This window comes from Neoarthrinium moseri (genome assembly GCF_022829205.1).
Source record: "Neoarthrinium moseri strain CBS 164.80 chromosome Unknown scaffold3_Wmoseri_CBS_16480, whole genome shotgun sequence".
NCBI lineage: Eukaryota > Fungi > Ascomycota > Sordariomycetes > Amphisphaeriales > Apiosporaceae > Neoarthrinium > Neoarthrinium moseri.
Window position 1 is genome coordinate 215,853 of NW_026055117.1, and position 22,459 is coordinate 238,311.

General features: G+C 52.8%; 8 protein-coding genes across 8 annotated transcripts; 5 read left to right on the plus strand and 3 right to left on the minus strand.

Moving 5' to 3' along the window:
- Nucleotides 1-950: 950 nt before the first annotated feature.
- Nucleotides 951-2,348, minus strand: JN550_001451 (uncharacterized protein; the record flags this gene model as incomplete). Its single annotated transcript, XM_049312636.1, has 6 exons — nt 951-1,001; nt 1,064-1,214; nt 1,302-1,379; nt 1,477-2,036; nt 2,088-2,174; nt 2,247-2,348. The coding sequence occupies 6 exons, from the start codon at nt 2,346-2,348 to the stop codon at nt 951-953; spliced, it is 1,029 nt and encodes a 342-aa protein (XP_049176302.1).
- A 1,668-nt stretch (nt 2,349-4,016) lies between these two features.
- Nucleotides 4,017-5,773, plus strand: JN550_001452 (uncharacterized protein; the record flags this gene model as incomplete). Its single annotated transcript, XM_049312638.1, has 2 exons — nt 4,017-5,544; nt 5,616-5,773. The coding sequence occupies 2 exons, from the start codon at nt 4,017-4,019 to the stop codon at nt 5,771-5,773; spliced, it is 1,686 nt and encodes a 561-aa protein (XP_049176303.1).
- Nucleotides 5,774-6,642: 869 nt separating this feature from the next.
- JN550_001453 (uncharacterized protein) lies at nt 6,643-6,987 on the plus strand (the record flags this gene model as incomplete). The annotated part of the gene is made up of 1 exon (XM_049312639.1): nt 6,643-6,987. The coding sequence occupies one exon, from the start codon at nt 6,643-6,645 to the stop codon at nt 6,985-6,987; it is 345 nt and encodes a 114-aa protein (XP_049176304.1).
- Nucleotides 6,988-7,650: 663 nt separating this feature from the next.
- On the minus strand, nt 7,651-11,141 carry JN550_001454 (uncharacterized protein; the record flags this gene model as incomplete). Its single annotated transcript, XM_049312640.1, has 2 exons — nt 7,651-10,857; nt 10,923-11,141. 2 exons carry the CDS (start codon nt 11,139-11,141, stop codon nt 7,651-7,653), a joined length of 3,426 nt encoding a protein of 1,141 aa, XP_049176305.1.
- A 3,116-nt stretch (nt 11,142-14,257) lies between these two features.
- On the plus strand, nt 14,258-16,544 carry JN550_001455 (uncharacterized protein; the record flags this gene model as incomplete). Its single annotated transcript, XM_049312641.1, has 11 exons — nt 14,258-14,389; nt 14,452-14,548; nt 14,612-14,667; nt 14,723-14,827; nt 14,907-14,920; nt 14,975-15,027; nt 15,085-15,417; nt 15,482-15,590; nt 15,647-15,698; nt 15,752-16,354; nt 16,413-16,544. 11 exons carry the CDS (start codon nt 14,258-14,260, stop codon nt 16,542-16,544), a joined length of 1,686 nt encoding a protein of 561 aa, XP_049176306.1.
- A 1,207-nt stretch (nt 16,545-17,751) lies between these two features.
- Nucleotides 17,752-18,891, plus strand: JN550_001456 (uncharacterized protein; the record flags this gene model as incomplete). Its single annotated transcript, XM_049312642.1, has 4 exons — nt 17,752-18,288; nt 18,343-18,529; nt 18,581-18,697; nt 18,749-18,891. 4 exons carry the CDS (start codon nt 17,752-17,754, stop codon nt 18,889-18,891), a joined length of 984 nt encoding a protein of 327 aa, XP_049176307.1.
- Nucleotides 18,892-19,285: 394 nt separating this feature from the next.
- On the plus strand, nt 19,286-20,220 carry JN550_001457 (uncharacterized protein; the record flags this gene model as incomplete). Its single annotated transcript, XM_049312643.1, has 2 exons — nt 19,286-19,323; nt 19,380-20,220. The coding sequence occupies 2 exons, from the start codon at nt 19,286-19,288 to the stop codon at nt 20,218-20,220; spliced, it is 879 nt and encodes a 292-aa protein (XP_049176308.1).
- A 639-nt stretch (nt 20,221-20,859) lies between these two features.
- JN550_001458 (uncharacterized protein) lies at nt 20,860-21,252 on the minus strand (the record flags this gene model as incomplete). Its single annotated transcript, XM_049312644.1, has 2 exons — nt 20,860-20,931; nt 20,998-21,252. The coding sequence occupies 2 exons, from the start codon at nt 21,250-21,252 to the stop codon at nt 20,860-20,862; spliced, it is 327 nt and encodes a 108-aa protein (XP_049176309.1).
- Nucleotides 21,253-22,459: the final 1,207 nt, after the last annotated feature.

The following is a 22,459-nucleotide window of genomic DNA, read 5'->3' on the forward strand; positions in this document are numbered from 1 at the left end:
CTCACAGTACGCTAGACTTTGCGAAGTGCATGCAGATCTATGTCATGGCCTGAATTAGCTCAGCCTTTTCGGTCTCGCGGCGTACAGACGGGCCACGGCGTTCCTGTTTTTTCTTCAAGCCGTCACGAAGTATCCAGTATTTTGGGATTCTAGACCGGCGTGCGAATCTCCATAGAACATTTATCACCCTTCCTTACATGCAAGTAATACAAGCCTTGCAGACGCTTGTCCCAACCTTGCAGGGAGACGCACGCTTGAGTCGCGCCAGACCAGACGATATAGGGAACGACCCGTCTTGGCATGACTGAACGACATTGCTTCGTCGTTGGATTATCAATCGCCGGCAGAGCTTTCATGCAATAGACCTCGGAACATCATCTAAAAACCGACTCGATATAGTACTGGATCCCCCCAGCTTGCGCACTGAACCTCCCGCCACCCAGTCCAGTGGTGATCGACGATGAACTTTCTATATTGGTATACTAATCAATATGTCCGGGGTCTAGCGTGGCATAATCTGGCATTCGCAGCTACTGGGTGACCACATCATTAGTTCAGGTAAGAGTCGAAGTGCCGTACCGTTGAGCCTCTCCGCGGTTCGACTTGCCAAATTGATAGAGAGTGACGTCCTCGTATACCTATGCTCCGTCACACGCTTGTTTGAAGTCACACTCGGCTTCGTTTTTTCCCATGTGCTAGAGAGACCGCGGCAACACATTGGAAGCGTGCATGATGGGCCGCGAGGCACTTGGCTCAGAGGACTCGCATTATTAGTCTGCATAAATTGTGAAGTATTCAAGATTATAACTCGTCTATGACGCCATTTCTTAAACCCCGTACCCTTCTTGTGCAGTTTCTGAACTCTTGCGAAAGAGTGTTAGGCTGCTGTAGGATTGTCTACACCGCCGAAATTCCCAATGACGATACAAAACCATTTGTATGATTGCAATCTATAGCTTTGGCTGCGCTGGCTCCTTCTTCTGCTTCAATCGAACAACGCCCTGTATATGGAGTTAGCAAATGAGTCCTCTGGGGAACCACGGTATCTGATGTCTCCACTTACCTCTTGGAAACATGTTGCCAGCAACGTTCCATCTTTGCTGAAGATCCTCTGGGTGACGACTCCACGGCCATCACCAGCCCAGGGGCTCTCCATCTCAGCGAACATCCACTCATCTGCGCGGACCTTCTTAGGGTTATGGAAGTAAATAGTGCTAGAAATATGTTAGACAGCGATCATGTCCATTGTCCAAAGTGATGGTTTCATTAACACAAGGAGGCGAATAGGTGTAAAAACTCACTGGTCAAGGGAGACCATCATCCCAATCGCTGGCCGGCCTTTCATATCCTCCACGCTTCCACTACCTTCAAACTCGTTTCTGTTGGGAAGAGTCATATTAGCCTCCAGTTCTCATCTAGACCCTCGCATAGGCCTCTGCCAGACCGAGCCATCAGGGGTGGTGCATCAGGACTTACAGTTTGACAACATGATTTCTGACTTCAGGTGAAAGCTTGTGAAGATCCTCGGCCTTGAAAGGAAACCGCCATAGGCGATGTATGCGACTGACGGTGCCAATGAAGTAGCTGTCGCTCACGTACGCCAGCGCACTGAGATGGGCCTGGTGACCTCCGCTCTCGCTGATCTTGCCTCTGGCGCGCACCCATTGCCGGGTCTTCTTGAGCTCGGGAGGCCCGTCCTTGTCCGTCACCTCGATCCTATAGCTCTCGAACGGAGAGGTGCCACCGCCCAGCTGCTCTTCTACGTAGTCATCCGGCGGCGGCCGGACATCCGCTGGCATCTTGGCGGCGTGCTGGACTTGCTGCGCGCCGCCGCTGTTCTCCTTGGTGAAGGACATGGTGACGGTGAAGATGGCCTTGCCGCGCTGTCGCGCCTGCACCGTCCTGGTGCAGAAACTACGCCCCTCGCGCACTCGCTCTACATGATATAGAATTGGGACACCTGAGTCTCCGGCAAGAACGAAGTAGCAGTGGAATGAATGCACCACGAAGTCCGCCGGCACAGTGCGCTGCGCTGCCTACGATAATAGTCAGTATGGAATCAATGGCCACTGCGATGGTTTACATACAGCAAGAGTTTGTGCGATCACGGCGCCGCCATAGATGCCTCGAGCCCCTGGCGGGTGCCACAGCTCTCTGGTGTTGGTGAAGATATCCTATGACATCAGTCAGCCCCGTCCCTTGCATCCCCTGACAGGCCCTCCAAAGGGTGCTGCAGCACGACTTACAGGCCCAATTATGCTCAGGTCGGTAAGTTCCAGTGCATTCTCAATCTGCGCCTTGGTCGGATCCACGTCCGGTGGTTTGACCAACGTTGTACGTCCAGCCATGATGGATAGGGGGTGAGACAGGGGATGCCGGAAGCTCACTGGTAGTACCCGGCAGCAGACTGAGACGACTCGCGATCCCAGACCAAGAATAAAGCGCAGAAGGCTTGGTGATAGAAAGCGAAATGTTTCCCAAATGGTAACGATACGGCCTAAGTCAACACAGCCTACACTTTGCCGTTCACGCGACGACGCGTGTGAAGTGAAGACAGCTGAGATTTTGCCGAGGTTCGGGCCTGCCACTGGCGGTGGGTCTTGCCGGCGGCGATTTGCCTGAGCGCCGGGATCTTCAGAAGCACATGGCAAATGGGCCGGTGATGCAAAACGCCGTCCCCTTGTGAGACTTGATAAGGCTTCGTGTGAGTTTCAGCTGACAATACAGAAGAAGCTACGCCCTTTACAGCTGAGAGAATCAAGGAGACAACATTTATGGATTGGCAGAGCTCAGATTACCTAGCCGATAGATGTCTCTATTCGATAAGATCCTTCCTCTATCAGCACTCACCTCAATTACCAACTTCAGCTATAATTTAACCCATGGTTCCCCCCTTTCCCCAACAGGTATTGTCCTACTTGTTCATAATGCATTTGTTTGGTATTACGATAGTGGCAGACATGACGCGGCTCTTTGGCTTGAACAAAGCAGCTCGAGGGGTTCCGATTAGTATGACACTCAGGTAGCACCAGTCAAAAAGACGAATTACACATATTTCCGAAAGCAAGGCAAGACAAATTGAAGGTCTTCAATTGTACCAAGATATACAATTGTCACACACTGCTGAGAAGGCCGGGGAAACGGCAAAAGATAAACTCGATGCACTAGCCGCGAATCGAACGCGGGGCCCATCGATGGCAACGATGGATTTTACCACTAAACCACTAGTGCTAGTTCTGCATTAGCTGATTGGCTGCTGCGATGGAAAAGTTGGCGTTATTAAAAATGATATCGCTCACAAACATTCACGTAGCCGCCTGCCACTGAGTGCCGTGTGCAACTTCGAGAAGATGCGACTCTGAAACCCAAACAGGATCGCATTATATTACTTCACGTGTGCATATCGATATAGCCGTTTCTACATTAGACACGTCTTCCTCCTTGATCATACGCAAGAAATGTCAACCGTGGCGTCCTATGGTGCCAAGTCCCCATAGCTTTGCTGGTTGTCTCGGGTCTTCGGCCCCCTAGCGATTGGTAGAACAGTAATCGGGCACAAGATGAAACGTGTACAGTGGCTTCTTATTGACATGTATGTCGCCGGCCTATCAAGTTTCAATCTCACCATGAGAGAGAATTTGAAGCAGAGTCAAGTTGCGCCGTCGTTGAGCCATCAGATTGCTTTCGCTGGTCTAGCCACGTCCAGCTGAGAAATCCCAACATTTTGGATCAATCAGACAAGGGACCACCCGCCACGGCTGAAAACCGACCAACAGACTAATAGAGATTAGGTATGTAGGCGAGGCTCTACATACTAGTAGATTCTGACGGTGGCCCTGAAAGATGGGTTTCTGGGCGTAAGCGCTTGTTTCCCTGCTGTCTTAACATGATTACCTTTGAACTTGACCTCAGGGCAGCCGCTTCGATTGAAATAGCCTCGAATCCCCTTTCTGGGAAGAAGACGAACCAGAAAGCTCATTATTGAACCAAGAGGATAGCGAAGTGGACTTATCTCTATGGCGGCAAAGTTCTATGTGACGGCGGCACTGGTAGTGCTGGTGTACGGCATCTATCGCCGTCTGTTCCCCAAGCCAATCCCAGGGATCCCGTACAATGCTGCATCAGCGCAGAGGATATCAGGCGATAAGCCTGGAATGATGGAAGCTTTTCAGAAACATGGAGAGTTCAGCAGATACCGCACTGGCCTCACGAACAAGCTGGGGTTCCCACTCGTGCAACTGTTCGCGTCGCCGTTCATGCCTCCGTACTTGTACCTAGACGATCCACGAGAGACCGAGGACATACTTCTCCGCAGGAACAAGGAATTCGACAGGTCGCCCATCGCCAGTATTGTCATTGGAACTATCATGCCGCACTCGACTATTGTGAAGAAGACGACTCCCCATTACAAAGCCCAGCGAAAACCATGGCTGGATGTCATGGCCCCCGATTTCTTGCAGCGGGCTGTGGCGCCCAGCCTCTACAGTGCAGGCCTGGAACTGTTGGAACTCTGGAAAGCAAAACAGGAGAAGGCTAACGGTGCGGAGGTTGACATCTTGCATGATTTTGACACCGCAGCACTCGATGCTATCTGGCTTGCGATCTTGGGGGAAAAGCTTGGCGGCATGAGAGACCAGATCAACGAGATCAACGGCGACAGCAAAGGAAAGGCTTCGACGCAAGACGAGGACATCGCTAGCGGCATTGATATGCAGAACGCTTTGGATTTCATGAACAAGGCTGCCCTAGGCTGGCGGACGTTCAAGTTCCCACCGCTACAGCTTTGGCTGCTGAAGAAGGGGAAGGAGTATCAAAAGTATGATGGCATCAAGAACAAGCAGATCGAGAGAATCATGAGAACTTCCATCGCAAAGTACCAGGCAGCCATTGAGAATGGTATTGAAGCCCCAGACAATTGCGCGATGGACTTAGTCCTGAGGCGTGAGGTTCAGGCGGCCCACAAAGCAGGTGTGCCGCTGCGGGACTTGACCAAGGATGTTGAGTTGCGAGACGAAGTGTTCCTGTTGTTGTGGGCGGGCCACGATACGACCTCGAACACGCTTTCCTGGTGGATAAAATACATGGCTCACTCCCAGACGGTACAAAGCAAGTTACGGTCGGCACTCCGAGACGCTTTTCCGGGCATAGGGCTTCCCTCTGTCAATGATCTCGTGGACTGCGATATCCCATACCTGGATGCTGTCATCGAAGAGGCTATGCGCTTGGCAGGAACCGCCACCGTGACTCGGCAGGCGATTGTCGACACCGAGATCCTTGGAAAGAAGATTCCTAAAGGAACCAATATTGTCTTCAACAACATCATGAAGAGCCGACCCGTTGCTGTACCAGAAGAAGTACGCAGCGCAACAAGCCGTGCAGCCTATGAAAAGCGCGGCCGTCCTGGGATTGATGGCCCAGCAGGCGACAATCTATCAGACTTCGTACCGGAGCGCTGGCTTATCAAAGGCCAGGACGGGAAGGTTGAGTTTGACGCTTACGCCATTCCGCGCCTAGGCTTCGGTGACGGCCCTCGAGGCTGTTTTGGTGAGTCAACCCCCTTCAGCCTAGAAGTTTTGAAGTATGATTTACTGACAAGGTGCTTTTCCCACGCGCAGGTCGAAAATTGGCTATGCTTGAATTGAGGATCATGATCACCCTTACTGCACTGAGCTTTAACATGCTTCCGTTGTCGAGCAAGCGAGACAATATGGAGGCGGTTGAGACTATGTTTCGGAAACCAAAAGCGTGCTACGCTAGATTTGAGAAGCTATAAGTGTGTCGTGGTCATGCTGCATCACTTCAACTTCCCGGACGCTTTACTTTTGAAGCTCCCTTCGAGATGACGTTATAGACCATCCGGACGCACACATTTCCGCGGATTAGCAGGATTGTGCGATGGGCCCGAGAAAACCACTTTCTTTTTCTGAAGTACACTGGGATCTACTGTACTTTAAATTACATCCCCTTGATATGATGAGTACCTTAGTCACTGTCAGTCTGAGTTCGCCCCGTGGCCCGTTGCAGATTAATATACCAGGCTCCAGTAAATTTGTGGAACACGTAGTCTCAAACTCAGCATAGCCAAGTCTGTTCCACTAGGGCGATTATCCTTGCTGGCTTTGTGTTGCCCAGCATTGAATATTCAAACTCTGGCCAACCGGAGACTTGCTACCTTGACGCTCGCTGCAATGCTGTGAATTTGAACTTGATCCCCATGGGAAACAACGACTCATAGCTGAAGAAGAGGCCGGCCACTACCTGAAGAATAGGAGTATAAGGTATAGTACCTCTATATGTATCGGAGTGTATACGAAGGGACGTATCATGTAACAATCGGGTTGCTTCTATGAGAACATACTCGTCAATTACTATGAGTGCAGTTGCTATGCTCACCGTATGCCCCAACTCACCACGATAAAGTGAACTCAGGTAATACACGACAAATTTCACACGTTTCTAACCACCACGAACAGTCAAGCATCTGACTCAAATCGCAACCATGACACTGCGCCTCCCGCACTCTACAAAACCTACCAGCAACAGCCAAAGATCCCTCCCAACGCCGCACACAGCACCGCCCTAACAGAAGCCCCGAACCAGAAACACACCAAAGACACAGACAAGCAACAGATCTCTGCATAAATGGGCCAAAACACTTCCCGGGAGACGTACGCCGACGACCCGGGCCGGACACCCCGGCCCGCAGACCCGGACCGCACGCCGCGGGCGACCGACTACCAGCAGCAGCAGCGGGCGCCCTCATCCACGGGGAGCGGCTCCTCCTCCTCCTCCTCGCCCCCCTACACGCCGGTGGCGGCGTCGTCGTTCCACTCGACCGACGACAACGGGGGCCTCGGGGGCACGCCGCCGGACCGGCGCAACGACGGCACGGTGGAGCAGCCGCACAGCAACGACGGGTTCGGGCTGGGCATCTCGGGCGTGAGCATGCCGAATGATGGCGAGCAGAGCAAGCGCGTCTCCAAGTAGCTGTGTTACACATCAGGAGGAGGGCGGGCTGGTAAGTCGCTGCAGGATATACGTAGATATGCCACACTGGGACTCGTACATTCCGTTCCTAGAAAAGCGAGGGTAGTGCTTTAACCTGGGGAGACAGATGACCAAAAACTGCTTCAGAAGTAATCTGTTGTGTTGTTTCATGCCACTAATCGATACTCCTTGTTGCTTTCTTAGGTCTAGAAAGGCAGTGTCTGTCCATCACTCAACTTTCCACTGGACATCGTCACATACTGCGGGGATTAAACACTCCAAAATCTCACTGAGAAGTCAAGGTGACAGATGCCAAAACATCTTTTTTTCATTCAAACAGACCAGCCACGCTCAGCGAAGCATAATCGCAGCCGCTACCTCTAAACACCAAGCACCAACACCCGCTATTGCCAGAAGAAAGCGCGGCAGCTTCCCGTCCCGACACTCGAACAATCTTCTGTACAATTACTCTAATCGTATTAGAGCATAATTAGTGGCCATTATAACCAAGAAAGTTGCCTTCCGTATGTTTATCTTTCTCATCCTCCCCGTCAACCCCAATCAGAAATTCCTGCCCATCGCCCCCGTCTGTATGCATGTGGTTCATATTGTACAATTCATGTTGTACTCTCGTGGTGGGAGAGCTGCAGCTGGCCTAGATGTCTAATACGGTGGCTTGGTGAGATTTCCGAGACTGTGTTCTCTGGACTTGCTGTCAATTCCCTTGAGAAGGGAGTGCAAGTCAAGAGTAGGGCTGCCCGATTCCGTAAGCGAACCTGATAGAATGCTTTCGCCCCCCCTGCTCTTGGTGTTTCGCTTCTGAGCCCGAAGAGCATGATCCTTCGTAGAGACAGCAGACATGGGCCGATGACTGCCGACAGGAATTGGCGTGTTTCCGGTGATCGAACTTGGGATAGGCGGCACAGGTGGCACACCGTCCTCTTCTTCGATCTCCTCATTGGTGGGGTGGGAGGTCAGGGGACCACCAAGATCGCCAGAGGCCTTACGTTCCCGTGACTTGGATCTCGAGCGAGTAAGCCCGTTCTCCGGTTGATCAATAATCTCGCCCGCGGCAGGGTTGAAAGACAACTCCGATGGCGTGAACTCGTAGCTAGCCATGCTTTCACTGCTGTCATCATCGCGAACTGTCTGGAGAGTGAGTGGACGAGGGGCTTCTCCCGATAAAACCGATTTCAACTGGTCAACTGAAGTAACCCCGATTCCGCGACTTGAGTTGCTGGAAATGCGACTCTGCACGCTTGACTTCCGAAGTGCAGAACCGCCGTGCCCACCGGCGTGAGAGGCCGGGCGTAGGTTGTGTTGACTATTGACTGGTGACCCCACTGGACTCCGTGCGTGACCATTGGCTGTTGCGCCATTCACTGTCAACCGGTTACCCTTCGTGGTTGTGGTCCCCGTTCTGGACCCGTTAAGAGACGCTGATTTGCTTCCCTCCTGGAGCGCAATCACAGCGGCTTCTCGTGTCCACTCTGTCAACATGTCCTCTTTGAACTTGGCAGGTAATGTCCGGTCGGTATCGGCAGGCGGGATGGTGCTCAAGCCAGAGTGAAGGATGGGGTGCGCAAACTGTCGACTAGGAGATGCGGTTGGGCTAGCGGGTGGAGAGATTGCAGTCTCTCCATAGTTGCGGTATATACAATCCACCATCGTAAGTCGATCATCGAAGGGCAACAAAGCCTCGGATTCGACTTCCTTTGTTGGTAAAAGGGGTTCAGGGCGGTGTGATCCAGGTGTACCTATCAGGTCCAACGAAGGCGGTGGGACGGCTACGCCTTCGACCCAGAAGTTCTTGCTCCTCCTTCTAATGATTTCGTTTTGGATGGCTTCTCCAACAACCGATGAGTCGAAGTCAAACTTCTCGGTCAAGGCCCAGAAGTAGCCATGACACAGAGCACCCAGACGAACCTTTGCGCGAGGCGTCTCCGCCTCGAGTATATCCTCCTGTAACCGGAAAATCATAGGCAGGCCGTAACGTACGGCGTTTACACCCAGCTTGTCCACCAACTTTACTAGCATGGCGTGAGACAAAGCGATATCGGAGTCATACTCGACAAACTGCAGAGCGTTGTCGTACAGGCTGAGGTGCAGTAACTGCAGGAAGTGGGATCGCGGAACCTTGACCGGCTTTTCTCGGTTTGAGGCACTCGAGACAGCGCGGCGCGCAAAGGTCGGGGGCGGGGCATCCCGGTTCCCACCGCGGTTCGGTTTCTGGGCCATCTCGTCACGGGCCCTGAGATCAGCCCTTGTCGTCTCCCGATCCAACCAAGTGATGACAGCCTCGACATAGGCTTTTCGGACCTGTCCGTCCGGGTCTCGCAGGAGCCATTGAGTACCCTCCCAGACCTGAATAGGCACCTTGTTCCTCGTAAGGCTGACGTTGCCGCTCATCTTAGTCTTCGGGTTAGCAACCAGGAGGATCGCCTTGATAGCTTTGAGGGCTGCTGTTTTTGCAGTGTCCAGCGCGAAGAGACTGTCGAGATGTTGCTGATCATCGACCAGGCTGCCGGCCGATGTGCCCGGAAGCGCACTGCCTTCAGCCCCATCCGTGGGTGGTGTAGCATTAATTGTACTCGGGTGGGGTTTCAGTCGTAGTAGAATGGCAGATATCATATCCGAAATCTGGTCAGCATAGTATACGTGTGTTGCCAAGTCTCCCACGCATCGCTCGATTCGGTTTAGAAGTTCACCATGTTGTGAAGTAGACTGCTGTAGTTTGTCGAAGTCTGGTGCGGCATTCTCGTCTTTGCCAGCGGAGCCAGGCGCCGTACCAGCACTCAAGCGCCCGGAATAGCTCAGTACCCGCTTCATATGCTGGATGAGCCCCAGGAGAACGTCCATGACACTTAGACCGATCAAGTTGACGTCTGATCGCAGCAGGGAACTCATGATGGCCACCAACACAGTCTGCTCCGCCACATTCTCGTTGGTTGGCTGCGCTCGCACAAGCGTATCCAAAACTGTCACCAGGATGATGTATCGGTCTTGTACAGGCGCCCATTTAGCTGTAAGACCGTAGATCTTGACAGCCCAGCCACCATCGCGCCCCGTCTTTTCGTCGGTCTTGATGACCTGTTCGCTCTGTTCAATCCGCTCTTGCAAGAACTTCAACAAGGCCTGAGTTGCGCCATGGAGCTGAGCACGGTTCGGGATGACAAATATCTGTTTCAGACACTGCATGGCCAGCAAGCCCGTCTCTTCCTCGGCCAGGGCATCGGCATCGGCGGTAGACCCAGACAAAGCGATTGGGTTTGTGTCCCCCAGCTCATCTCCAGTCCTCACGGTGGATATACTGGTCTTGCGGCGCGGTAGGTTGTGCGTATCGACCTTCTCTTCGGCCCGCATACGGTGGGTGAGGAGGTCCAGGAAGCCGTCGTTGTCGGTCCAGAGGTTCTCCAAGATCATGGGCACTATAACATCAAGCTGACGGCCAGCCACGGAGGCCAAGGCGTCGGACTCTGCCACGCTCTTGATGGCCGTCAAGCCCGCATTCCTCCATCTCACGGCGACCGGCTTGCTCGGAGTTCCCTTGCCGGGAGTCTGGCGGGTCGACGCGAAGGTTGCGTACGAGCGTACGATATCCTCGTATTGGCGCACGTAGGTCTGGTCGGCAAAGAGAGACGAGGCATCGTGGTGCTCGCAAAAGGTCTCGAAGGTGGGCAGGGATGCCTCGACCATGGTGATATCATTGGACTTGAGTACCAGGCTCAGGACCTTGATGACATTCTGCGCAAACAAAGGCAGATCCTTGGGCGACTTTTCAATCAGGGCTGCAAGTATCTGCAGCGTGACCTGGACATTGCTGAGTGCATCGAGGACGTCGTCAGTAACAAGCGGGTTCGGAGACATGTGCTAGTGGTAGAGAAGAAAGGAGTCGCGAGAAAAAGGCGCGGAGGCGCGGTGATGGAGTGGCAAACATACCCAATGCGTAAGCGCCAGACATCGCTGGCCGTCTTCTTCTCCAGGAAGCTGCCGACTTTCTGGATCTTGGAGCGGCGCGAGGTCGCGTAGAACAGGAGGTAGCTGAGCTCGCTCGAGTTGGGCTTGACGTCGACGGCCCCCTTGGTGGTCCGGGGATAGCACTTCAGCACGAGGACCTGGTGCTTCGGCCGGCATTTCTGCTGGATTGCGTTCATTGCGCCGGTGCGCAATCAGCCGGAGAATAGGAGCGAGAGACAGGACTGACTACTCGGGTTGTGCCGGCGAGACAGCGACGTCTTGCTTGTGTATCATGAAGCTGGTGTCGACACGGACACGGCGTTTGGTGGTGGGACTGGGTGCCAGGGAGAATAATAAATTCACAGCGCACTGCCAACGCCCGTGTCAGTGGCACCTTGGCACCTTGGTTTGGCTGCTGGCTGCTGGCTGCTGCGCTGGCCGGATGGGCGACGGGAGGCTCGAGCGAGACCAGGCCCAAACAAAAAAAACAGCGCTGCGCCAAAGCCCGTCCCGTCTTAGCGGATCTCACTAACCTAGGCGCAAATGCTGACGATCCCTGGGCCTTGTTCATGTAATCTTTTGATTGCCCGTCACGTCAGCCCGGCTCGACCTTGGGTCCTTGGGGTCCTTGGATCCTTGGGCGTCTGGGGGCCGGGAGGGGATTGACAGGGCGAGAACAACACAATAGACGCCAAGCGAAACCCACGGGCCAAAACCTTGGAAGTCGGAAACCTTGGGCTACGACATGGCCGGCGCAGTTCCAAGTGAAGTGGGCAGAGATGCAAAAGAGGACTCTCTCTCGCCGTCGCAAGTCGGTAGCAGAGACAGGCTGTCAGGTTTCAAGCCAAGCCAAGCAACTTCGTCATTCTTCAGGTCGCCGTGGGCGTCCCCCGTCGCGACTTCTGAGACAAGTCTAGCGCGTGCTCTTAGTGGTGCCTGATGACGATTGACCTGGGATGGGTGGCATGAAATTGAGAATCTCCCCCCGAATAGAGAATAGGGGTCCCCGCTGGTCCGTTCAGTTCAGAACAACAGACCGTTTGCCTTTGGTCAGCTTGTTTCCACCCAGTTCCAACATAACATGTAAACTTGTTACCTAGGTAAGGTAAGGTAAGGTAAGGTTGTTTCGTTGTTACGCCCGGCAAAGAAACAGAAAAAACAAGACAGCCCCGCTGGGTAGCCGCCTCTATCATGTAGACCGTGACTTGTCAATAAATAAGGCTTCTGTAATGCAGACACGCCCAGCTGCCAGGAAGATCCCGTTGCACGTCGCCCCAAGCAGTGAACCGTGTCCTTTCCCAAGAGCTGGGTGCATCCTCGGCCCCCGCCCCGAGCTTCTCTTCCTTTCCTGTCCGTCTTTGGCGAATCAGGCGACGTTGTTGGCTGCTTGCCTGCCGCAGCCCTACAGTAGGTACGACTCGGGCGACGTCCAGATGCAGTTTGGAGATCTGCCTGATGCGGACATCTGCAGTAACTTAACCAGATCCCCCGCCGATCTGCCTCCTCGGAACGCCATCATACGTGGAATGAACGGCCTCCCTCCCAAGTCACCCCGTACATACCACAGAACTCACCAGACCTTGCGAGGTGCATCATGTTCCAACCAACGGCAGCCGCGCATCAACTTACACGGCATGTTCTGTTGGGAATGCCTGCCCGTCCGTCCATCCCAACGCTTTTCGCAGATGACATGTGTCGATGCACGTTTTTTGTCCACTCGCCAAACCCGTCATCGGTCACCCGATCACTTGCCCATCGTGTTCATGACCTATTCAGACTGCTCGGGGGCTTCTCCGCACCGTTGAAGTTGGAGAAATCCATTGTGCTGCCTCAGCATCGAGCTTCGACACTGACATGCAGCTGTCCATGGAAAGCTACTAGACTGCATGGGTAGGTTTTGCTTCGACCTCGGCCGGTCTGGACCATACTTCCCCGCAGAGTCGCCGTTTCTCGTGAAGAGGGGCTGCGTCGCATACACGTCGGCCCTAGACAACATCGTGCTCGCTTGCAGTGCTTGGGATCAATAGACAGCTTCGTCGTTGACGCTAAAACTGACGATCGTTCAAATGCCGAGTTTCTCGGTGCCAGCGTCAGCCAGCTACTCTCTAAATCAAGCACGTGCTACAAGATCCACGGCCTCGTGCTCGTGGCACCCGCCGCGGCTTGGTGCTTGCGGTCCCGTCTAAGACAAGATGTGGCCCTGACAGGCGCGCTCCCAAAGAGTATATCTTTGGAACCGCGCAACCTCTGTGACCCAGCAGGTCGGTGTCGGCACGGACTATAAATGAGGGCACTATACCGGAGCTCCACATTTGACTATCGGACTCAGCACTGCCCAATAGGAAGGCTCTCCAGCTTCAAGCAAGGCTGGTGAGGCTGAGCTCTTCTCTCGTCCTGGCTTCAAGTATGGCACACAAGGTATGCACCTGGCCTCTCATTCTTCCTCACTCTGATAACGAGAATGGGAGAGATTGGTCTGAAAGCTTGATTCCTGGGGACCGTGGAGCTGCTTACAGATTAGGTTAAAGTACCCGAGAGATAAGACATCCTGGAGCAAGCTTATCAGATACATAAATCCAGGACTGTACTCATTACGATGGTATATAAGTACAACTTCTTCAGCAGTCCCCATGACTTCGGACAGCAACATGCTTCTGGTGGTTTTCATCAGGCTCTTGTGAATTGGAAGAGAATGGGAGGAGAATTGAGTTGCAGGACAGCTGTCAATCATGTAGAGTGCCAAGACGGTATGTGAGTTGGGGCTGCATACTAGGCAGCGCTAATTATCTTGGGGAAACGGGTTCCTCCACCGACTGCTTCTTATCAGGCTCTCTTCTACTGTACTGTAGATCCAGAGGCATGCCATTTGGCAATGCAGAGTGACTCGCATATCAAGACGACCAGTGTCGTCAGGAAGCATGCACCTACGTACTTGGACCCATTGCTGCAGCTCTCGTTTGCCTGACTTGGAGATCGTACTACGAGCTGTACTCGGGTTCCCCGACCCTATCAGCTATCATCGATGCAAGGCAACCCGCGGCTTGGTGCGAGATTGATAGGACCCTTGTACATGGCGCGCGACGATTGGCAAAATCAATGACTATCAAAGATAAAGCTCAATCCGCGTCCCGGCATATCTATACGCCAAGCGCACCCAGCATTTCTGTTTCCCTCGCATGTACGTATTCGGGGTAGGATTTCGATATAGCCAAACGAACTGCGTTATCCGGCTCTGAAAATACTCGGTTAATGACGACATAGTCGACACCCGTCGAAGCGAACCACCGTTATACTTTCCAATCTCCGGGGCACCATGGCCGGCGACCCCCCTCCTACCCCGCCGGTGACGAGCGTCCTGCCGGCGGGCGACCGCCCGGAGCATCTCGAGGAGATGTCGGAGGACGAGGCTGCGCTTGCGGCTCTGGGCTACAAGCAGGAGTTCAAAGTGAGTCCGCTGCAACCTCCATAAATTCGGTCGGATTGGGAACTCATCGGCATGACGTGCAGCGCGAGTTCTCGGCCTGGACTACATTTGCCGTCAGTTTCGCGGTCATGGGTTTACTCCCGAGTATCGCCACGACCATGTTCTACGGCATTGGCTACGGTATGACAACATGACGCGGGGCGGATCTGGAGGGAGTGCCAGCTTACTGATGCGCATACGCAGCGGGACCGGCGGCCAATACTTGGGGATGGCTGTTGAGCGTTGTATTCATCGTCTGTGTACGTACGCCGTGGGAGTGCCGTTGCCCAACCGGTCATCTAATGCATGGTATAGGTGGCAGCTTCGATGGCGGAGCTCGCAAGCAGCATGCCCACTTCCGGCGGCTTGTATTACGCGAGCGCAGTCATGGCTGGACCGAAGTACGGACCTTTCGCCGCGGTAAGTGCATCGAGATGTGAACCATCCTTTTCTTCCCAGAGCTTCCTGGCAGTGAACGGTAACTAATGATGGGTTACAGTGGATTACTGGCTGGTAAGAACTCTTGCCCCTCCTCCAAAGTTCGATTTTCTTAAACAATCATTGCAGGTCTAATTGGTTTGTCCAAGTGACGGGTGCGCCAAGTGTTGATTATGGCTGCGGTGAGTCCCGTCTTACACACCTAATTGACTACTATAACTAACGCGTCTCTCCCACAGCTGCCATGATCCTTGCCGCAGCATCGATCATGAATCCTGATTACGTGCCCAACGAGTGGCAGACATTCCTGCTGACTTTCTTCATCATGGTCATCCATGCTTGTATTGGCAGTATGCCAACCCTGTGGATCGCAAGGTTCAACTCTGTAGGGACTATTATCAACATCACGTGCCTGGCTGTCGTTATCATCATCATACCGGCAGCTGCCATCACGAGTCCCAAGTTCCAGCCGAACGAGTTTGCGTGGGGTATTCAGAACTTCACTGACTGGCCCGATGGCATTGCCGTGCTCATGAGCTTCTTGGCAATCATTTGGACAATGTCCGGCTACGGTACGCACGAGGTATTCCCAGATCGATGTATATCCCCCTCGCTGACCTCTGTTTCTGAGAAAAGATGCGTCATTCCATCTGAGTGAGGAGTGCTCGAACTCTGCCATTGCAACCCCTCGATCCATTATCTACACAGCTGTGAGCGGCAGCGTAACGGGCTTTATCCTAAACGTGTAAGTGCCCTAACGACATTCTTCTGAGTACTCGAGTTCTTGCTCACCTGGGATAGCATTATCGCGTATACTATCACGGATATCGCTGCGGTTATTGAGAGTGATCTGGTAAGTCCTACATCTCAAGAGACCTAGGTTAAGGGATCTAACAGCCTCGCCAGGGTCAACCATGGGCAGCATATCTCATTCAGATCCTCCCGCAGCCAGTCGCCCTGGCCGTTCTGGCAATGACCATAGTTTGCTCGTTTTCCATGGGTCAAGGCTGCATGGTTGCGGCCAGCCGTGTGTGCTTTGCCTACGCGCGGGATGACTGCTTCGGTGTGCTAAGCAACCCGCTGAAGCGGGTCAACAGACACACCCGCACCCCTGTCAATGCAGTATGGTTCAACGCCTTGATTGGTATTCTGCTGAATCTCCTCATCTTTGGAGGTGTGGCCATCGGGGCTATCTTCTCCATTGGCGCTATAGCGTCATATGTGGCGTTCACGACCCCTATTCTCGTCAAGCTTATCTTCGTTGGCAAAAAGTTCCGGCCAGGTCCGTGGAATCTCGGCAAGTTCAGTATGCCCTGTGGTGTTATCTCGGTGGGCTACGTGCTACTTATGCTGCCGATCCTGTGTTTCCCGACGGTCAGTGGCGATGACCTGACCCCCGATCTGATGAACTGGACATCCCTGGTCTACGGGGCACCTATGCTATTCGTCATCGTGTGGTTCTTCGTCGATGCCCACAAGTGGTTCAAGGGGCCGAAGATCAATATCGAGGTGAGTGTAGAATGGTTTATGAATAGGTTTCTTGGCATAGCTAATGAATGATTGATAGCACATACTACAGCACGATCTAAGCACTCAACCAGGACTTGATGGAATTGAGCCTAAGGAGTCCCCGTCAGAAGTCGGCGACATTGACGTCGAGAAGGGATCCAAGGAGAAAACACATGTGGCCGCAGAGTAGGGGACGCTAGAGGGCTAGTGGTGATCCATCGCTGTATGGACTCGTTGTATTATGATCAAATCCTGAACCAGCTATAAGCAATGGTGGCAGCTTTACAAGAAAGGAAAGTTGCGATTCGTGAAGGTTTCTGGGCACTGAATACTCCCTTTCAGCTGCGCAGCGACGCCAGCTAAGTGCATATCTCAATTACCACACCTGCCGAAACCCGTAATTTGCAGCGATCAAATTAACAATCGCGCGATGCCAAAGGTGCCTGCGTACATTTGTAAAATGTGTAAGAAAAAAAGGACCAGGAGAGCATGTCTGGCCGCAAAAGGCGCTGCGCCCACTTGGCGACCACGCAGCTATTCGGTAAGACTGGTTCTCAAACGCACCGGCCTCTCCAATGTCAGCCCTCGGTATCGTATATCCCCATCAGCGCATTGCTTAGGTGTGGGGACGCACTAGCACCCCCCTGGCACATTTAGACATGAATCCGCTCTAGGTCAACATGACCTTCACAGGATGCAGACAATATAGAAGCTCCCGACCAGCTAGGTGGACTCACAATGCTTGCAGAATACACAGAAAACCATCTACTGTTCGTAGGCCCCATTGCAGCCCCAATTGACCGTTGACTTGTCCATGTCTGGCTATCAAGTACTACGAGCAGATGATGTTGACGATCTTGATTCTAACAAGTGTGGCGCGCAAGCTGACGTTGAAGCTGGCATACCAAGAAAATACAACTATTCGTGTGTCATTTGGGGAGACTCGTTTTGGTATACTTCATGTCATCAACCGCCGCTAAGCTGCGTGCGAAAGCGATAACGACCAGGCAGTCCCGGATTAGGAAGTTGTGCACAGCAATGATTGGGTGGGCTGAGCCTCATCAAGCTCCACACAGCTCGAATTTCGTAGCCAGGTAGGTATACGATGATGAGAGAGGAACACATCTACTCCGTCCTATAGGTTCATGCTAATAGCAACTGTACTACTCAAATGATTTTTTGTAAACGAAAGCGACAGAGAGACGGGGATATTTACCTGCAGCTCGAAGCTCGAAGAGAATCGAGTTGAACGAGTACATATGTAGCAATACTAGAGCCCTCGTCTCTCAAAATATCGACAGGACACAGTCTAACATTTGTCTTTACACACTCTCCATATCTTCCTTCGCTTTCAGTAAAGCGGACAAGTCCATGCTTAAGTAACAGCAGATGCAGCAATGGATTCTAGTAGCTCGCGGAATACGGCCAAAAGCCTGGCCAACGCCTACTCCTACTACATTCGGGGCAGGGTCATCCTCGTGACTGGCGTCTCGCCCGGATCACTGGGCGCGGCCTTCCTGAAGGTCATCGCCGGTTCCGGTCCCTCCGAAATCATCCTGGCTGGCCGTGATAGAGGCAGACTCCAGGCAACTGCGCAGATGGTCACAGAAGAGAACTCGTCCATCAATCTGCGGCTGCTGCCGCTGGATTTTCGATCCCTCTCTGCAGTACGGGTCGCCGCCGACAGAGTCATGGCGTGGGCTGACCTGCCACACATCGACATTATGGTGAACAGTGCTGGAGTCATGGCTACAGACTGGGCCATCTCACTGGACGGCTTCGAGAGCCAACTTGCTGTGAATCATCTCGGCCCATTCCTGTTTATCAACCTCATTATGGACAAGATCCTCAAATCCAAGGCACCTCGAGTGATTCTGGTCGGCAGCGATGGACATCGGTTTAGCCCGTTTCGATTTCCGGACTACAGCTTTCAGGTAGCTGACCACCTGAGCATGTGTGACTACAGGTTACTAATAATAGACCATTAGGACGGCGTAACATATGATAGATGGCAGGCCTATGGACAATCGAAGACTGCCAGCAGTCTCATGGCGCTGAAACTGGCAGAGAAACTTGGTTCCACGCACAACCTCTTGGCATTCAGTGTGCATCCTGGCTTCGTCAAGACTAACGCAGATGCGCACATCAATTGGACAGAAGAACTACCCCGGATATGTAAGCTGCTCTGAGCCTCCTCTATGTACTCCTCTGCTAACTGATTTGCAGTAAGAATAGACCAGTTCTTGGGGAATCAGGAGGGTTGGATGGGGGCCGTACCCCCGAGTAGCCTCGACCAAGGGATAGCCAACTATGTATATGCTGCTTTTGACCCATATTTGTGGAGTAGGTACCTGATATCTACACTTTTCTTGGCTTGATATTGACCATTAGCAGCGAGTAATGGCTGGTATCTCGAAGACTGCCGTGTTGGAGATCCTCGGCTTGGTACAATTAAACCTTGGGTGACCAGCTCGGCCGAGGCTGACAGGTTGTGGACATTGAGTGAGAGCCTTGTCTGTCAGGAATTCAAGTACTGAAATGCGCCTGTTATTTCAGGGTACCTTTTCTTTCTGTAGTATAGGATAGAGTATGGGTACAATGTGGTGAACTCCGCAGAAAGTAGTGTGTTTTCTGTCATTTGATACGTGGAGAGCCTGCCTGAGATTTGGTGTTGCATTGAGTCTATTGCACACCGGTATTTGATGCTTTGAAAGGTTGCCCAAAGCAACCTCAGGGCATGCTAGCCTCTTGACCTAGATCCCCTTCCTAAGGCTTCGCGTCTCGTATCAACGGACAATGGAGACGTCCGTGTATTTATTACAGTCAAATGTGCGGAAATTTCTTGTCTTTTCCTCAAAGCACGAGTACCGACTCAGCAGTTGAGGAGGTGTTGGTCATTGTGGCGGGAAACCGAGCTCACTTTACGTTATCATGTCTCGATCCTCTGCAATAGAGCAACCCGGTTCAAGGTAGGTGACGGCAGGCGATAGGTGTTGTGGATAGACCGACTGACTTCATGTGACAGGGCTGCACAATCCAAGAGTTGCGAAGAGGGGATGCACTTCAGACTCTTGGATCTCCCGACCGAGGTTCGACAGCTCATCTTTCGACTGATTGTGCCACACAGCTCACGCATCTTGCTCGATTTCAGGAACATTTACCGTCCACTTCCCTATTGTCCCCGTATCGACCATGTCTCCAGAAGTCTTGTCTTGGTCAACAAGGCGATTTGCCACGAGGTCACAGAACTCATATTCTCACTGAACATTGTCAACATTATCCAGACAACCAGGATGGTGCGTCAACCTTCTGGTCTGGGGAAGATGAAGCTCGCCTACATTCGTACTCTCGAGCTACATACACAGCAACGCAAAATATCAGGTTTTGCCGAGGTGCTTGTCCTTGTTAACCACTGTCCTCACTTGATACATGCACGACTGGTGCTTTATCATACCCCGTTCTGGCCATCTTTCTACGCCAAAGTAGCTCGCTACGTCGCCTTCTACAATGATAAGGTTCAACTCGACCTGGAGCTCTTTACCAGCGTCGTCGGCCGCGTGACGGACAGGCAAGGCCATCCTCAGAGGCTTGGAACGTATCTTTCCGAAAGAATTTGTGATAACTCTCGAGATGCCATTGTAGGGGTTCTGCAACTTCACCAATCGCTCGCTCACATCACAGTCACGGCATCGGTCATTGCCTCTGCCGCAGGTGACCTACTCGGATGGCGGGCACCCGAACCTATCCCTTGGGAATTCAAGAAGTTGTCTTACCAGCGCGGCGCACCTCAAATGACTCGTTTGGGCTGGGTGAAGCGTGCTGCATCGGATCGAGACACCACACGGGGCGAAGTTACCAAAAAGTGATCAGGAGAGGCTGGTGACTGAGGTCCCTTATTCCGCCTAGAACGGCTCGATCACCAGGGCTGTGATCAGCAGGACTCACCAATTACTACAGCTACGTTTGGTCAACTAAGATTTACCTTTTTGATTTAACACTACCTGCCAGACATATCAGCTATGCTACACCGGGCGTCCTTTTGACTTAGGATGGATGGTAGGCGAGCAACATCATAGGTTGGAGGAATCAAGTCAAGCGATACGTACCACTCTACAGTCTGTTCTCTATCCCTTGGCAATATCAATGCGCAACCACATATGGTAGATTTCCCTGGAGTACTCTAGCTAGACAATAAGGCTTAATAGTGTTGTCGTCCACATATTGACTACCTATGTATTTAGCTGAATCTCATCTCTGAGCTAGGGTTCTGATAGCTAAAGCCATAGGCCTGCGTGCGACCTTTTTTTCTTTTTTCTACATACTGGCATAGAGTATCCGTGCGGGAGACCTCGGTACCGAATGGGTTTACATACGACTAGACCGGAAATTCTTTCTTATAAGAGAGTGTTATCCCATTCTGTTCCTTGCCAATATTCCACTCATACGTCTAAACAGTGCATCACTGATTCGCAACCGCTAGCATATCACCCACACCAAAACCCAAACTAAGCGGGGCAGACGTTGTTGTTCTTCAGGAAGTCACCAAGGGCATCGACGCAGTTGGCACAGGGGCAAATCTACACCCGGGTCAGTCCATCGATCTCGCTGACAAGCACGGATCGACATGTGCAGGGGGAACGTACCGCGCTGGCTCCACCAGCGGTGCAGCCCAGCAGACTGGGGATGCCGCCAGGTCCCAAGGCGATGCTGGCCCCGATGCAGGCGGCCGAGGCGATGACGGCCGCGCACTTGAGGAGGTCGCAGTCGTCGGCGGCGACGGCGAAGCTGATGGCCTCGGTGACGGCCTCGGTCGTGGTCACGTCTCGGCTGATGATGGAGTTCGGGGACGCCATGCCGCCGGAGGCAAGAAGAGCGAGAACGGGGACTGAGAAGCGCATGGTTGGATTTTGTGCTGTCGGTGGGTCTGAGACTTTGGAATGGAAGAAGCTGCTGTCGAAGTGGTTTGCCTTTGCGTCGAGAACTCGCCGGCTTTTATATCCAGGCCATTCCCTCCGCCATGATGTTCGAGTACAAGTCCTAGAGCCTTGTTCCTTAGCCAATGTCTCGATGCATTTTGCAGTTCGTCTGCTGTTATTCCGCTAGGCCGGCCATTGTCGTGAACCTATGTGTGTAGAGATCCAAGGGCAACGGATGGAGAGGGCGTCGTCCATGCAGGCTGATGATTCCGTGCGTGTCGGGACACCAATGAACACTTCTTGATTCTAGCGAGGGCATCGTGGACAACACCCACGTAGAAGAGAATGCTGCATACTGTCAGATATAATCAACAGAGGCGTCCATAGAGTGCACTATGATTCGTAGCCTGTTCGGCCCGCACCTAATAGTCTGAAATAGTGCTGAGAAGAACACTGACAAGGAGAGGTCTTCCTCAGCCGACGCCGTCGGTAAGCGACCTCTTTGTCGAAGGATTTGCTCAAGGAGTGGGCTCGCCCGGACGAAAGTCTGCGTGCCGGCCCTCGCCGCTCGAATCAAGCCCATGTGCAACCACACCAGTTGTCCACGATGGGTTGAAGGATTTCCTGGGTGGGTAGTTCATGGAAGGGAGCCTACACTCAATCTGCTAACCCACGTGTATACTAGTACTCTGACATACATGAGCACGAGCTGAGCTCTTTCGGCTTTGGCGATGTATAGAAGTTCATCTGGTAACTGAATTGGGAACCCTGGTTCCTATTGACCGCAAAGTCGCACCATGAAAACGGCAAGGCATTGTCAGCAGCTTACCCTCTTGCATCGTGATCTACACTTGGATTGCCGCAACAGGACCCGAAGTTGTCATCTCTGGATCTGATGTTGCCATCAAATGACAACCCTCTTGCTTCTAGAGCGGCCTGAGATGTTGGATCATCTGTTGTCATCGCGAAACGACATGGTCGTTTCTGCTTTGCGATTACAAATCCAATCTACGAACTGTTGTTCCCAGCTGATCTTCTGATCTGTACATAGGCGGAGACGGGGGCTGCTGATTACTCATGTGCGGCCGGGCATAGTTCGTCATTGTGGCGCTTGTTGGTCGACGATCGCATCAACCAGCATGAGGGAGGTAAAGTGTGTCGAGCAAAGTAAGGTCTCTCGCCAATCCGT